Below are 16772 nucleotides of genomic sequence, written 5' to 3'. Positions count from 1 at the left end.
TCTAGTCAAACATAAAAGGGGAAGAATCACTGAAGAAACTACAAAGGTAAACTACAGCTTCCTCCTGAATTAAATAAGATTCCCACACTGTGATTGGCAGACCACAGCACAAAAGAAACAACACAAAACATCAAATGGAAGGAAGCTCAACAAGGTTGCCTAGTCCCACAGTGGAAAGCTCTAATCAAAACAGAAGAGAGCCCGGAAAGCTCCGAGGAGGAGCCTGGCGCCGCCATTTTCCTGCGAGCTGCCTGTCCCTCTTTCCCCCCCCTCCCCGCCCACCCCTGCGCGGCTGCCGCTGACCCCCGGGGACGGAGGTGTGGGGTGGCTGGGCTCGAGAGAGCCGAGGCGGGAGCCGACCTCGGGCGCGGGTTCCCGGCTTCGGGGGGAGGGGGGGCGACGCGAGCCGCTTCTCTAATCTCCCCCCCCTCCCCAGCCGGCCGGTGGCAGCGCGCGGCCCTGAGCCCCGCCCCAGGCCGGGGAAGCCGGTGGTAGGAGGAGGAGGAGCAGGGAGGGGAGCAGAAAAAGGGGTGCGGTGCGGGGGGGGTGGGGTGGGGACCCTCCGACCCTTGGGGGTCCCTATCCCCGCCGGCTGCCGCTCAGGGACGGGTGGCGGAGGAGCTGCAGAGATGTCTGTCCAGAGCCTGACGGACCGGATCACCGCCGCCCAGCACAGTGTCACTGGCTCGGCGGTGTCCAAGACGGTATGCAAGGCCACGACCCACGAGATCATGGGGCCCAAGAAGAAGCACCTGGACTAAAGTTAGAAGCTTTGCAAAATCATGCAGAGAAGATCCTATTCAATGTGGCTAGTTTGGCAAGGGTGGGATGCCATCATACTTCCCTGCTGTATGAAAGGTGGTGATCATGGCCCAGGCTGGCCTCCAACTCACAAGTGATCCTCCTACTTCTGCTTCCCGGAATTGAAGACCTAATTCAGTGCACAAATGAGATGAATGTGAACATCCCACAGTTGGCGGACAGTTTATTTGAAAGAACTACTAACAGTAGCTGGGTGGTGGTCTTCAAATCTCTTATTACAACACACCATTTGATGGTGTATGGAAATGAGCGTTTTATTCAGTATTTGGCCTCAAGAAACACGTTGTTTAACTTAAGCAATTTTTTGGATAAAAGTGGATTACAAGGATATGACATGTCTACATTTATTAGGCGGTATAGTAGATATTTAAATGAAAAAGCAGTTTCATACAGACAAGTTGCATTTGATTTTACAAAAGTGAAGAGAGGGGCTGATGGAGTTATGAGAACAATGAACACAGAAAAACTCCTAAAAACTGTACCAATTATTCAAAATCAAATGGATGCACTTCTTGATTTTAATGTTAATAGCAATGAACTTACAAATGGGGTGATAAACGCTGCCTTCATGCTCCTGTTCAAAGATGCCATTAGACTGTTTGCAGCATACAACGAAGGGATTATTAATTTGTTGGAAAAATATTTTGATATGAAAAAGAACCAGTGCAAAGAAGGTCTTGACATCTACAAGAAGTTTTTGACTAGGATGACAAGAATATCAGAGTTTCTCAAAGTTGCAGAGCAAGTTGGAATTGACAGAGGAGATATACCAGATCTTTCACAGGCACCCAGCAGTCTTCTTGATGCTTTGGAACAACACTTAGCTTCCCTGGAAGGGAAGAAAATCAAAGATTCTACAGCTGCAAGCAGGGCTACAACACTTTCCAATGCAGTCTCTTCTTGGGCAAGCACTGGCCTGTCTCTGACCAAAGTGGATGAAAGGGAAAAGCAGGCAGCATTAGAGGAAGAACAGGCCCGTTTAAAAGCTTTAAAGGAGCAGCGTCTAAAAGAACTTGCAAAGAAACCTCATACCTCTTTAACAACTGCAGCCTCTCCTGTGTCCACCTCAGCAGGGGGGATAATGACTGCACCAGCCATTGACATATTTTCTACTCCTAGTTCTTCTAACAGCACATCTAAGCTGCCAAATGACCTGCTTGATTTACAACAGCCAACGTTCCATCCATCTGTACATGCTATGTCTACTGCTTCTCAGGTAGCGAGTACATGGGGAGGGTTCAGTCCTTCTCCAGTTTCTCAACCACACCCTTCAACTGGCCTTAATGTTGACTTTGAATCTGTGTTTGGAAATAAATCTACAAATGTTATTGTGGATTCTGGTGGCGGACTTCTCAAACCAACAGTGGCCTCTCAGAACCAGAGTCTTCCTATTGCCAAACTTCCACCTAACAAACTCGTTTCTGATGACTTGGATTCATCATTAGCCAACCTTGTCGGGAATCTTGGAATTGGAAATGGAACCACTAAGAATGATGTAAATTGGAGTCAGCCAGGTGAGAAGAAGTTAACTGGAGGATCTAACTGGCAACCAAAGGTTGCACCAACAACTGCTTGGAGTGCTGCAACAATGGCACCCCCTGTAATGGCCTATCCTGCTACTACACCAACAGGCATGATAGGATATGGAATCCCACCTCAAATGGGAAGTGTACCTGTAATGACACAACCAACCTTAATATACAGCCAGCCTGTCATGAGACCACCAAACCCCTTTGGCCCTGTATCAGGAGCACAGATACAATTTATGTAACTAGATGGAAGAGAATGGAATTAACCCAAAAACACAAGTGCTCAAATGGCGAATCCTTACTTCCAGCAAAATCCAGACTGCTGTCTCGTAAACTCTTCTTCCATTAGAATGCTACAGTAACCAGTGAAGGCCCATGAAGGGACTTGGGACTAGTTTATAGGAGAACGTTATCAATACAATTTATAAAGCCAAGAATTGCCATGATAAAGACTAAGATCTTTTTGGTGACTAACCCTTCAGTTCTTTCAAATCTTATTAATACCCATAATCAGTAACCTACCAAGAAAAGCCCTTACTTGGAGAGTGTGACATTTGTATTTGGAAAAGCTGCCTGGAGAGAAGAGTTGTGTCCTTTACAGCAATTCAACAGGACTCGATGGGGGATCAAATCATAATTCTTAAGTATATATTATCTTTGTTTTTTCCAGTCCTTACAAATACAGAAACCATAACTGAAATTAACTTTTCTTTTTAAAAAAAAATTATATTCAGTTTGCAGTAGACATTCCTTAAGTATTTGTATTTATTTATGATTATCAATTTTACATAACATTAATATTGTATCAAACCTCCTTATGAGAATGAGTATGGATGTTCACAGTATGTTTGATTTTTATCCACAAGAATGAATCTGATTCAGAATGCTTTCCAGCTGACATACAGAGCACTAAATAGTTTAAAGTGAGTCCATAGGTCTGAATTTCTTAAGAATTCTCAGTCCCTATGGAATTTAGGGAGGAATTATAAATGCATTAATCCTTATAGTCAATTCTGTGCCTCGGATTTTGCAAGGGAACAGTTCACTGACTAGGACAAGCACTACATTTAGAACGGAGCATTAGTGCACTGGGAGGGGTCTTTACCGCTTGTGCTTGGCATGTCATTGTTTCCATTTGACATTAGGCCTTTCCAAAATGAATGTGAGGAATTGCTTTCACTTCAAGACTTTTCTTCTTTTCATTAAAACTTTAGGAGGTGTTATCGGGGACGGGAGGGGAACAAAAATCCTTGAACTTTTTATTTGGCTTCTGCCATGTTATGATCACGTACCTTTTAAATAAGGGGAAATAGTATCTTTAAAGTCAATGTCTAGCTAAGAGTTTAGCTAATGAAGAATTCAACTGCACTGTTGATCGGTGCTTCGTGTAAATACATCTTATTGCTCGGGTTGAGAGGGGCCTTAAGAAGGACAGTTCATTGTAGGAAAGCAATTCTGTACATGAGTTTAAGCATACTTGTTGCATTGTCTCTGCAGATTCTATTTTTGTTTACAATATTAAAATGTATGTTAGCAAAATGGGTGGATTTTCAAATAAAACGCAGCTTCCACAAAAAAAAAACATAGAAGAGACAATAGGATCAGAACCCTCAAATGAAGACACAAGATATGTGACCCTGACCAAGCAAATAGCAGAATTTACAGAAAATCAACAAAAGACCAACAATTTTGTGAATGCTGTCCTCACTTGGACCTAATGGGGGGGGAGGGAGAAGAGAGTTAAGTGATCTGAAAGTGAGCCAATAAACAGAGGACCTCAATAATAAGATGGCTAGGCTCCATGAAGGTATAAATAAATGCAAGGGTGAATTCCAAGAAGCATTAAGAAAATCAGATAATTACCTGAAAAGGGAACTCAACAGAGGGATGGATACTATACAGAAAAAGACAATAGAAAATACAAATAAAATTGAACAAGAGCAAACATCTCTAGAAGACCTCAAATAGAGTCAGTCATGTGGAGGACAGAACCTCGGACCTAGAAAACATGACAGAAGACAGCTTGTGAGACCAAAAACTTGAATAAATTCAAAATTTTCTATGGACAGAACATGAGGTAACTGTAAGATAACCTTAAATGTCCCAACATTTGGATCATGGGTATACCAGAAGGGGAAGAGATTCAGACCAGAGGCATAGAGAATTTATTCAACAAAATTATCAAAGAAGGGCTGGAGAGATGGCTTAATGGTTAAGCACTTGCCTGTGAAGCCTAAGGACTCCAGTTTGAGGCTCAATTCCCCAGGACCCACGTTAGCCAGATGCACAAGGGGGCGCAGGCATCTGGAGTTCATTTGCGGTGGCTGGATGCCCTGGCACGCCCGTTCTTTTTCTCTCCCTCCCTCTCTCTCTCTCTCTCTCTCTTTCACTCTCTGTCACTCTCAGATAAATAAACAACAAAAATGTTTAAAAATTATCAAAGAAAACTTTCCCACCCTTTCAAAAGAGAGCACCCCCAAGTTATAAGAAGTGAACAGAATTCCAAACAGATAGGAACAAAGGAGAAACTCTCCAAGACATATCATCATTAAGACTCTAAACATCGATAATAAAGAGACAGACCTAAAAGCAACAAGAGAAAAAACAACACATTACATATAAAGGTAACTCCATCAGAATTACCTCAGATACCTCAATGGAAACCATGTAAGCCATAGGACCTGGACTGGGACTCTGCAAAGTCTAAACACTTATGGCTTCTAACACAAACTACTGTACCCAGTAAAGGTGTCCCTCATAATAGATGGTGAAAGAAAAATTTCCCATGATAAAAGTCAGCTCTACAACTATATGAACACAAAGCCAAACCTAATGACAATACTTCAGGGAATTCACCACACAGAAGAATCAAATAACCAATCTCAAGAGCCTACATGAAGCAGACCACAATAACCAAACTTATAGAAGGCTCAAAAAACTATAACATTCAAGAAAACAGCAAAACCCATAAAGCACCACAATATGGCAGGGATTAAATAAAACTTTTCAATTATTACCCTAAACATTAATGACTTTAATTCATACATCAAGAGACACAAGTCAACAGGGTATATCAGAACAATGGACCCCTCAATCTGCTGTCTTTAGTAAACCAACTTCACCACAGACACCTCCTCAGGGTGAAAGGGTGGAAAGTGATATTCCAAGTGAATGGAAATAAGAAACAAGCAGACATTTCTATACTAATAGCAGATAAAATAGGACTCAAACCAAAAGTAATCAAAAAAGACAAAGAAAAACACTTCTTAATCATCAAGGGAATGATCCAACAAGAGGATACCACAATTATCAACCCATATGCACCAAACACAGGTGCATTGCAATTCATAAAATAAAACCTACTTAAAAACAAAACAGAAATAAATACCAACACCATCATATATAAGGACTTCAAAACAAGACCCACACATCTTGCCATGTGCAAAAATCAAATCCAAATGGATCAAAGACCTCAACATAAGACCTGAGAATCTTTTACTACTGGATGCAAAATTAGGAGCAACTATCCATGATATAGGAGTGGGGAAAGACTTCCTGAACAAAAACTCAGTAGCTCAGGAACTTAAACAATCACTCAACCAATGGATCTCATAAGGCTGAAAAGTTTTTGCAAAGACATGCATGCCATAAGCAGAGCCAATAGATTACCCACAGAATGGGAGAAAATTTTTGCTGGCTATACAACTGACAGAGGCCTAATATCTAGAATATACCAAGAACTCAAAAACCTAAACAATAAAAATAATCAAATAACCCACTCACAAAATGGGAAAGAGCTCTGAATTGGAAGTTCTCAGGAAGAATGGCAACTAACAGAGGGAGGGTGGGAGTATGATAGAGAGTGGAGCTGTGAAGGGGAAAGTGAGGGCAGGGGAGGAATTATCATGGCTTATTGTCTGCAAGCATTGAAGTTGTCAAAAAAAAAAAAAAAAAAAAAAAAGCTAAAACTCTGCAAAAAGAAAAGTCTGGGACCTGATGGATTCTCAGCCAAAGTCTACCAAACCTTCATTGGAGAACTGAAGCCACTTCTTGAGCTCCTTCACATAATCAGAGAACAGAGAACACTCCCCAACTCCTTTTATGAAGCTTGCATCACCCTAATACCAAAACCAGACAAAGATAAAACAAGAAAACTATAGACCTATATCCTTGATGAACTTAGATGCAAAACTCCTGGACAAAATCCTCTCAAACTAAATTCATCAACACATCAAAAGCATCATCCATATTGATCAAGAAGACTTCCTCTCAGGGATGCAGGTATAGTGAAAATCAATTTATGTAAGTAACCACATAAATAAACTTATACACAAGAACCACATGATCATTTCAATAGATGCAGAAAAGGCCTTTAACAAAATGTATGACTAAATGACTAAAACACTGGAGAGACTGGGTATGGAGGGTTTATGTTTCAACAAAATAAAGGCTATATGCAAAGAACCTAAAGCCCAAATCATACTTAATGGGGAAAAACTCAAAGAGTTTCCATTGAGATCAGGAACAAGACAGGGGTGGTTACTCTCACTATTGCTCTTCAACATAGTGTTAGAAGTCCTAGCCTTATCAATAAGAGAGGAAAAAGATATAAAAGGGATACAAATTGGAAAGGAATAAGTCAAACTAGCCCTATTTGCAGATGACATGATCCTATATATCAGTGACCCACAAGACTCTACCATAAGACTTCTAAAGGTGACAAATTCTTTCAGCAAAGTGGCAGGATATAAAATCAACACACACACACACACACACACACACACACACAAAACAGTAGCCTTCCTATATGCAAAGGACAAATATACAGATAAGGAAACCAGTGATGCTGTCCCATTTTCAATAGCCGCACACACAAAAAAAAATCAAATACTGGGCTGGAGAGATAGCTCAGCACTTAAGATACTTGTCTGTGAACCCTGGACCCAGGTACAATTCTCCAGATCTCACCTAAGGCCAATGGACAAGATGGTACATGCATCTGGAGTTTGTTTTCAGTGGCAGAGGCCCTGGTATGCCCATTCTCCCTCCCTCTCTCTCTCTCTCTCTTCTTCTTCTTCCTCTCTCTCTCTTTGTCTCAAATAAAAATAAATAATAAAAAAATCAAATACCTTGGGATAATGGTAACCAAGGATGTGAAAGACCTATATAATGAAAATATAAAAACACTCAAAAATAAAATTGAGAACATGAGAAAGTGGAAAGACCTCCCATACTCCTGGATATGTAGAATTAATACTGTAAAAATTACAATTCTACCAAAGGCAATATACAGATTCAATGCAATACCAATAAAAATCCCAGCATCTAGCGGTTAAGAGCTTGCCTGTGAAGCCTAAGGACCCCGGTTCGAGGCTCGGTTCCCCAGGTCCCACGTTAGCCAGATGCACAAGGGGGCGCACGCGTCTGGAGTTCGTTTGCAGAGGCTGGAAGCCCTGGCGCGCCCATTCTCTCTCTTCCGCTATCTGCCTTTCTCTCTGTGTCTGTCGCTCTCAAATAAATAAATTGAAAAAAAAAATTGAAAAAGAAAAAGAAAAAAATAATCCCAGCATCATTCTTCACAGAGATTTTAAAAAAAAAATCTAAAAATTCATGTGGAATGGCAGAAGGCCCCAGATATCCAAAAATATCCACAGCAAAGGGAACACACCTGTAGGTATCACCATGCCTGATCTAAAGCTATACTATAAAGCCATAGTAACAAAACAGCATGGTACTGACATAAAAATAGATATATAGACCAAAGGGAAGAGAATTCAGGACCCAGTCTTTAGTGCAAGTAACTACAGCTACTTTATCTTTGACAAAGGAGCCAACAATGTACACTAGAGAAAAGATTGTATCTTCAACAAATGGTGCTGCACAAATTGGGTAACCTCATGTAGAAAAAAATGAAACCAGGGCTGGAGAGATGGCTTAGCAGTTAAGCACTTGCCTGTGAAGCCTAAGGACCCTGGTTTAAGGCTCTATTCCCCAGGACCCTCTTTAGCAAGATGCACAAGGGGCGCATGCATCTAGAGTTCATTTGCAGTGGCTGGCGGCCTTGGCATGTCCATTCTCTCTCTCTTTCTGTCTCTTTCTCTCTCTGTGTCTGTCCCTCTCAAATAAATAAATAAATAAATAAATAAAAATTAAAAAATAAATATTTTCAAAAAAGAAAAATGAAACCAGAGCCACTCATCTCGCCATACAAAAAAATCAACTCCAAATAGGTTAATAACTTCAATATACAACCTGAAACTTTTAAACTACTGGATGAAAAAGTAGGGGGAACTCTCCATAATATAAGAGTGTGGAAAGACTTCTTGAACAATATCCCAGTAGCCCAGAAAATTAACCAATCACTCAAACAGTGGGATCTCATGAAGCTAAAAAGCCTTCTTTGTTTCTTTCTTCCTATCTTTCTTTTTTTTATTCTTGGTTTTTCAAGATAGGGTCTCACTCTAGCCCAGGCTGATCTGGAATTTACTATGTAGTCTCAGGGTGACCTTGAACTCACAGCAGTCTTCCTACCCTGCCTCCCAAGTGCTGGGGTTAGAGGCATGGGCCACCATACCCAGCTCTAAAAAGCTTTATGTACAGATATACCATAAACAAAGCCAAGAGAGTACCCAAACAATAAGAAAATCTTCACCAGCTATGTCACTGACAGAGGCCCAATATCTAGAATCTACAAAGATCTAAAAAAAACTAAGCAACAAAAATTTCAAACAATTCACTCAAAAACTGGGGTAGAAAGCTGAATAGGGAATTCTCGAAGGAAGAAATACAAATGGATATTTGCGTTTTATGGTCATATTGTGCCTTCCTCTTTTTCAGCTTCTGTGAGACTGGCAAAGAGAAAGAACTACCATCTTATCACATTCTCCATCAATCTCAGTGGAGATTGGTGATGATATTGCTACCTAGACAGACAGAGACAAGATGATAGCAGAGTTTAGAATAACCTGTGACAGTAAATACAGGTTGCCCAGAAAATAATCATACTGCATCAGACCTGGACAAAAAGCTGGTTGGCTGCAGTCTGCTAACCACAAAGATTGAGAGTGCATTCCTTTCACTGTTGGACCTTGAGAGGCGCAGACATGAGGCCTAGTGGAACTTCCTGAGCCTAGCTAAAGTTTGGCCATCTGCCTCTGGCCAGCTATGACTCAGCAAGACACCTAATGGCCTCTGGCCTGTTACTTCCTCACAGAAGTTGGAATTCCTGCATGTGTGCTTAGAGCCAATCATCTCAAAAGTCGCGGTATGCTATTGGCCCTTACCCCTCCACCCCCATCCTAGAATCCCCACCCTTGTTCTCAACACTATATAGGCAACCACCTGCTTCAACAAAATTCCCGACTCAGTGTGTTTTTTCTCCGGTGACTAGGAGAGGTTCTGAGTGGTCAACACTCATCCTCCTCCTCAACCCCTTGGGAGGAACCAGCAGGTCTGGTTCTTCCTCAGCACTACCTGCCAGGGAGCCCGGCATTGCACTGCCAAAGACTGAGCCCTGATTCCAACTGCACCACCATTGCTTTGGGCTGTGAAGCCAATTTCATTATGAAGACAATTTACACCAAGGTCTGTGTGCCAAAAAACAGAGTGGCTGGGGAGGAATGCATTGGTGATCCCTACAGCAACCTGGTGGAGGTCCCAGGAATCATGTGTAGGCTATCTCATGAGCAGTATCTAAAGTGGCTATGGGATGATGTGAGGGATCTGTCTTTTCAGCGCTTTCATCTAGGGGACTGAAGGGGTTTCTTCTAGAGTTTTCAACCACATGGATTATTTTTGGACAACAAACAATCTCACTTCCTTGTACATAATACAAAGTGCATAGAGAGCTGATACCTCAGACTTTCTTCATAGTCTAGCTGCCCTGACTTCATACCCAAGTTCTATGGAGAACATAGAAGAGCTGTTTCTGCAAAGCTCTTTACAATAGTGGGGTGCCTATTTTTATTACTTTTTTAAAAAAGTAAAGCACACACAAAGGGATTTTCACCATTCTGCAGCTGAATTTTTACTAGCTCTGCCACCCAGGGATGATAAAATATTACATATTTCATAAAGTAGTGGAATAAAAGAACTGAGTTATATGTCAAAGCACTTAAGGTAATTACTATAAAATACTCAATAAATGCTATTATTCTACCTGAATGCAGTTTCTAAAAGTTATTCTAAGTGAAAAAGTTATTCAAGAGATTACTGTAAGTTTACAGTATTGTAATTGTTTAGATGTCAATTTTTTTTTGGTTTTTCGAGGTAGGGTCTAGCTCTAGCCCAGGCTGACCTGGAATTCACTATGGAGTCTCAGAGTGGCCTTGAACTCACAGCAATCCTCTTACCAGTGCCTCCCGAGTGCTAGGATTAAAGGCGTGTGCCACCACACCCAGCTTAGATGTCAATTTTTTTAAATATTTATTTTATTTATTTGTAAGGAGAGAGAAAGAGGAAATGGGTGTGCTATGGATTAAAGGCATGTGCCACCATGCCTGGCAGTAAAATGATTTTTGACAAGGGCATCAAGATCATTCCACAAAGGACAATCCTGTTGATAAACGGTGCTAAGAAACTTGATAACCACTCACAAAATAATGAAGTTGCATCCTTGCCTTATACCAAATTCAAAAACCAATTTAAAAGGGATCAAAAATCTGAACATAAAGCTAAAATTGTAATCCTCTTAGATTAGGGGAAAAAAAGGGGAGCCAGGAAGATTGCTCAGTGGGTAAAGGGCTTGTTGTGCAAATATCATCAATATACACATAAAAGTTGGGCATAGTATGCTGGAAAGCAAACAGGATGATTCCCTAGGACTTGCTGGCTAGCTAATCTAGATGATTCAATGAGTTCTAGGTTCAGCAAGAGACTCAAAACATAAGGTGGGGGAAGGACTTAGAAAGACCCCTAGATACTGCACATACACGTGCACCCACATACATGTAAAATATGCACACATACATCTGTGCACACAACACACATACACTTGAAAAAAAGCAGACAAAAACACAAGAGAAATGTACATTGTAGGATTTTGTCAGAAAACAATAGCCAACAAAAGCAAAAGTAGACAAATGATATACACCAAACTTAAAATCTGTGTGTCAATAAATTAAAAGGGCAACCTATGAAATGGGAGAAAATATTTGAAAATCATATATCTAATAAAGAGTTGGCATCTAGAATATTTAGGGAATTTCTACAACTTAGCAAAACCTAATTGACAATAAAACAGAAATAAACACCAACATCATCATAGTTGGGGACTTCAATACTCCACTATCAGGAATAGATAGATCATCCAAACAGGGAAGTAAGAGAACTCAGCAACACCATAGATCAACTAGACCTAATGGACATCTACATATCATTCTACCCAAGTCCACAGATTACACATTCTTCTCAGCAGCCCATGGAACCTTCTCTAAAATAGATCATATACTGGGTCATAAAGCCTGCCTCCATATATTTAGGAGGATCAACATAATTTTCCATTTGATATTAGATTACAATGTTGTATTGTTAAAAATCAACAACAAAAGATGTGCCAGGAACCCAACCAACTCCTGGAAACTGAACAACACACTCTTGAACAATAAGCAGGTAGTAGACAAAATTAAAAAGTGAAATTGCAAAATTTATAGAAATGAATGATAATGAGAACACAATGTACCAAATCTTATGGGACACAATGAAGGCAGTCCTGAGGAGAAAATTCATTGCACTAAATACCTTCATAACAAAGACAGAGAGATCCCAAGTCAATAACCTAACCATCCACCTAAAGGCATTAGAAAAACAAGAAGTATCCAATCCAAAAAGGTCCAGATGGAAAGAAATTATTAAGATCAGAGCAGAAATTAATGAATTGGAAACTAAGAAAACTGATTAAACAAAGAGCTGGTTCTTTGAAAATATAAACAGGTTTGATAAACCCCTGGCCAATTTGATCAAGAAAAAAAAAGAAAAGAAAAGAAACACTTCAAATTAACATAATTAGAGATGAAAAAGGAGAGATCACAACAGACATACATGAAACTGGGAAGATCATCAGGACTTACTTCCAAAACCTCTGCTCCACAAAACTGGATAATATTGAGGAAATGGATGAATTCCTGGACACATACCACCTACCAAAGCTAAACTCAGAGCAGATTAATCTCCTAAACAAACCTATCATGAACACAGAGATTGAAAGGGTAATTTAAAACCTCCCTGAAAGAAGAGTTCAGGACCAGATGGCTTCTCAGCTGAATTCTACCTAACCATGGAAGAACTGACACCAATTTTTCTTACATTGGGACACACAATTGGAGAATAGGGAAAGCTCCCCAACTCCTTCTATGAAGCTAATATCACCCTAATACCAAAACCAGGCAGAGATGCCACAAAAAAAGAAAGCTATGGGCCTATTTCCCTGATGAACTTAGATGCAAAGATCCTGAACAAAATCCTCGCAAGCTGAATTCAACAGCACATCAAAAGCATTATCCACCTTGATCAAGTAGACTTCATCAGGAACACAGGGGTGGTTCAGCATATGGAAATCTGTCAGTGTAATACACCACATAAACAAGGCTAAACACAAAAACCACATGATAATTTTGATAGATGCAGAAAAGGCCTTTGACAAAAATACAACATCACTTCATGATCAAAATATTGGAGAGAGTAGGCATGGACAGTCTATATTTCAACATAATAAAGGCCATATATAAAGCTCCTAAAGCCCAAATAATCCTTAATGGGGAGAGACTAAAGGAATTTCCATTGAGATCAGTAACAAGATAGGGATGTCCACTCTCACCTCTGCTCTTCAACATAGTACTGGAAGTTCTAGCTCAAGCAATAAGACAGAAGAAAGAAATAAAAGGGATATAAATTGGAAAGGAAGAAGTTAAGTTAGCCCTATTTGCAAACAACATGATTCTATACATAAGTGACCAGAAAACCTCCATCTCAAAACTCTTAGAAGTGATTAACTCCTTTAGGGTCTGAGCTTTTTATTTAGACAAAGCATTGTAAAATGCAAAGGCAGGTAAGAAGGTGGAGAGAAGTGTTCATTTATTGGCTATATATACTATCATGTACCATTTGATGGGTTCAGTTGTTGATTTGATCATTCATTACATTTCTTTTCAGGACTTAAATGAAACTCCTTGATCTATAAAATTAGGTTAAACATCTTTAAAGAGAATTCATTTATTGTATTGCAAACTTGTTTCTAAAATGCTTGAAACTAAATATTCTATTAAAATCTCTAATATGTAATAAATTACCTTCTTAAATCTAGACATAAAAAATTAAAATAAGATTTATTATGTGATCCAACACTTTTAATTATATATATGTATATATTCCAAAGACTGGAAAACACGCTCTCAAGAGATCTTTTGCACACATGACCATAGCAGCCAAATGGAGAAGCAATTCAAATATCCAGATGTTCATCAACATTATGAAAGGATAAGATGGAATATTATTTATGCTATTGTCATCATTATTATACTTTAAAAATAAAGGAAACTCTGACATATAGTACATAAAAGAATCTTAAATTGTGCTGTTAACTAATCCAGTCACAAAATACATACTGCATTAGTTCATTTATAAAAAGTACCTACAGTAAGAAATTCATAGAAACAGAAAGCAAATGGTGGTTATCAGGGACTTTTGAAAGGAAGAATGAGGGAGCTGTTGTCTAATAAATATAGGGTTTCAGTTTTATAAGATGAAATAGGAATGAAGAACAATACACAGATGCACTGTTGATGGGGTTGAAAAATAGTTAAAGTGAAAAATTAATGTTATAGGTATTTTACCATACTTAAAACAAAACAAAAATATAGTTAAAATAACATCTAAGGTGGCTGGAGAGATGGATTAGTGGTTAAGGTGCTTGCCTTCAAAGCTTAACTCCCTAGGTTCAATTCTCCAGTGCCCATATAAGCCAGATGCACAAGGTAGCACATATGTCTGGAATTTGTTTGCAGTGGCTGGAGGTCTTGGCATGCCCATTTTCTCTCTCTCTCTCTCTCTCTCTCTCTCTTCCTTCCTTCCTTCCTCCCTCTCTCTCTCTCTCTCTCTCTCTCTCTTAAATAAATAAATAAAATATTTTAAAAAATAATGTCTAAGGACTGGGGAGATGGCTCAGCAGTTAAATGGGCTTACTAATGAAGCCTGTTGGCCTGGGTTCAATTCCTCAGCACCCACATAAAACCAGATGTAAAAAGTGGCATATATCTCTGGTGTTCCTTTTCAGTGGCAAGAGATCTTGGTATGCATATACGTACATGGTCATGTGCTGTGAACTGCTCTGTTCTACCACACCTTACCAGACATGATGAACAGAAGCCTGGGAAATCATGAGCCAAAATAAATCTGTCCTCTCTTGTTTATCTGTGGTAATCAGTCACAGTGGGAAAAAGTATAAAACACTGAGAAACCATTTGTGAAATACCACAGTGGTATGTCAGAATGCCAGTCAGCATGAGAATGTAGTTCCTGGTGAAAGCAAGATTTTTTTCTTTCTTCCATAACAAAACCTAAATTATTTGGCAGACGGGTTCAATAGTGTTTGGACTAAATTATGTTCCCACAAAATTCATATTTGAAATTCTAGCCCCACAGCAGCTCAGAAAGTAACTATATGTGAAGATAGATTGTTTTAAGGTAAGTTAAGTTGAAGTTTTGGGGGTGTGCTCTCATACAGCATGGTCGGTGTCTATGGGAATTTTGAACACAGACACATATAGAAAGAAAAGAGGCCTTGGGAGATCTTGGACTTCTTTTCAGAACTGTGAAATAGGTAAATTTCCATTAAGTCTTATTTGTTATGATTGCTCTAACAAAATAATTCAAGTAGTGTACAAACCTGTACACTGTACAGGCAGGATAGCTGGGTCCTACTAGGAATATCTGACCAAATTTATTGCATAGCATTTTGTTATCTATACTAAAACTTTCAACTGAATTTTTGATAATTTTATGGTTGCTTTTAAGTTATCCTCAGACAATGAATTGCCTGTGGCCAATGCTTCTTCTTGTGCCATTAATTTAAATCAGTGTTGAGATATGTCCATCTTAGAGATCCAACTAACTGAAAAAGGGCTCTTAATCTAATGACTGGCATCTATAAAAAAAGAAAAAAGTTGGAAACACACAGATGCACAGGGAAGAAGGCCATGTGAAGATGGAGGCAGAGGTTGGAGTAAAATCAAGAAATGTCATGTTTATAGAAATCACCAGAAACCAGAAAAGACAGACAAGCAATGCTTTTCCCCAGAGACTTCAAATCAACTATGCCCCTGCTTAGCACCTTGATTTTTTGACTATCAGTCTCCTGATCTATAAAAATAATAAATTCTACTGTTGGAAACAGCCTTGTTGTTGAATTTTGCTACAGCAGACTAGGAAACTAGCACAAGTGAGAAAAGCTGATGTGTGAATATCACTGGCCTTAAATAGCTTTTAAAGTTTACCCACATTTTGGAATATCAGTTCCTTCCTCCTTTCTAAACTTGTAGCTGATTGAACAATCAGAAACGCTTGACATATTCTGAACTTTCTGAGTAATCTAGCCAGGCTGCCAGACTCTCCCATTGCTCTTGGCTGTTCTGTGATGACTCATTAGTGAGGTATACTAATGGAGAGAATGATCTTTCCTAACATTTTTTGTTGTTGTTGTTGATGTTGTTATGTTTGTTTTTGAGGTAAGTTCTGGCTCTAGCCCAGGCTGGCTTGGAACTCACTCTGTAGTCCTAGGCTGGCCTCGAACTCACATCAATCCTTCTACCTTGGTTACCAGAGTGCTGGGATTATTAAAGGCATGCACCACCATACCTGGTGTGATGTTTTTTAATTCTATTCTTACTCTACATAATTTTTAAAATATAAAATAATAGCTATAACCATGGCACCTTGGTGTATTAGTTTGAATGGATACCACCCACTAGATACAGGAGTTTATTCAAGCTTCTAAACATAGATCTCCAGCAGTCTGGCTGGAGGAGGTGTCACTGTAGGTGGATTCTAGGGTCCAGCCCTAAAGTGTGTTTGGGGGTGCATGTGTCAAACAAAAGATATGCAGATCATGCCAGACAAAAGGCATGCAGAATGCTGGAGTTCTGCCATTATAGAGTTCCTGGGTGGTTGCTTTTCTCTCTGCAGGGACCTGTGAAAGTAGGCCAGCTTCTTTGGCCATTATGGAACTTCCCCTGAATCTGTAAACTTCAATACATTCCCTTCCCCCCATAACTATGTCTGGTCTGGAGGTTCATCCCAGTGACGTGAAGCTCTCTGCAACACCTGGCATATAGAAGATAATAAATGTTGTTCAAATAAATGAGTGAACATGTAATTGCCAGTGTGAGGTTTATGTTTCCCAAGATTCAGAAACTTTCTTCAGTCAGAACA

At 39.6% G+C, this 16772-nt stretch overlaps 1 protein-coding gene across 1 annotated transcript; it reads left to right on the top strand.

Moving 5' to 3' along the window:
- The first annotated feature begins 601 nt into the window (after nucleotides 1-601).
- On the top strand, nucleotides 602-2977 carry LOC101611572 (phosphatidylinositol-binding clathrin assembly protein-like). The gene is made up of 2 exons (XM_004673113.3): nucleotides 602-759; nucleotides 930-2977. Exons 1-2 carry the CDS (start codon nucleotides 630-632, stop codon nucleotides 2591-2593), a joined length of 1794 nt encoding a protein of 597 aa, XP_004673170.2. The 5' UTR covers nucleotides 602-629; the 3' UTR covers nucleotides 2594-2977.
- The last annotated feature ends 13795 nt before the right edge of the window (nucleotides 2978-16772 follow it).

The sequence above is a fragment of the Jaculus jaculus genome, chromosome 10, assembly GCF_020740685.1.
Source record: "Jaculus jaculus isolate mJacJac1 chromosome 10, mJacJac1.mat.Y.cur, whole genome shotgun sequence".
Lineage (NCBI taxonomy): Eukaryota > Metazoa > Chordata > Mammalia > Rodentia > Dipodidae > Jaculus > Jaculus jaculus.
This window is presented reverse-complemented; position numbering and strand designations above follow the sequence as displayed.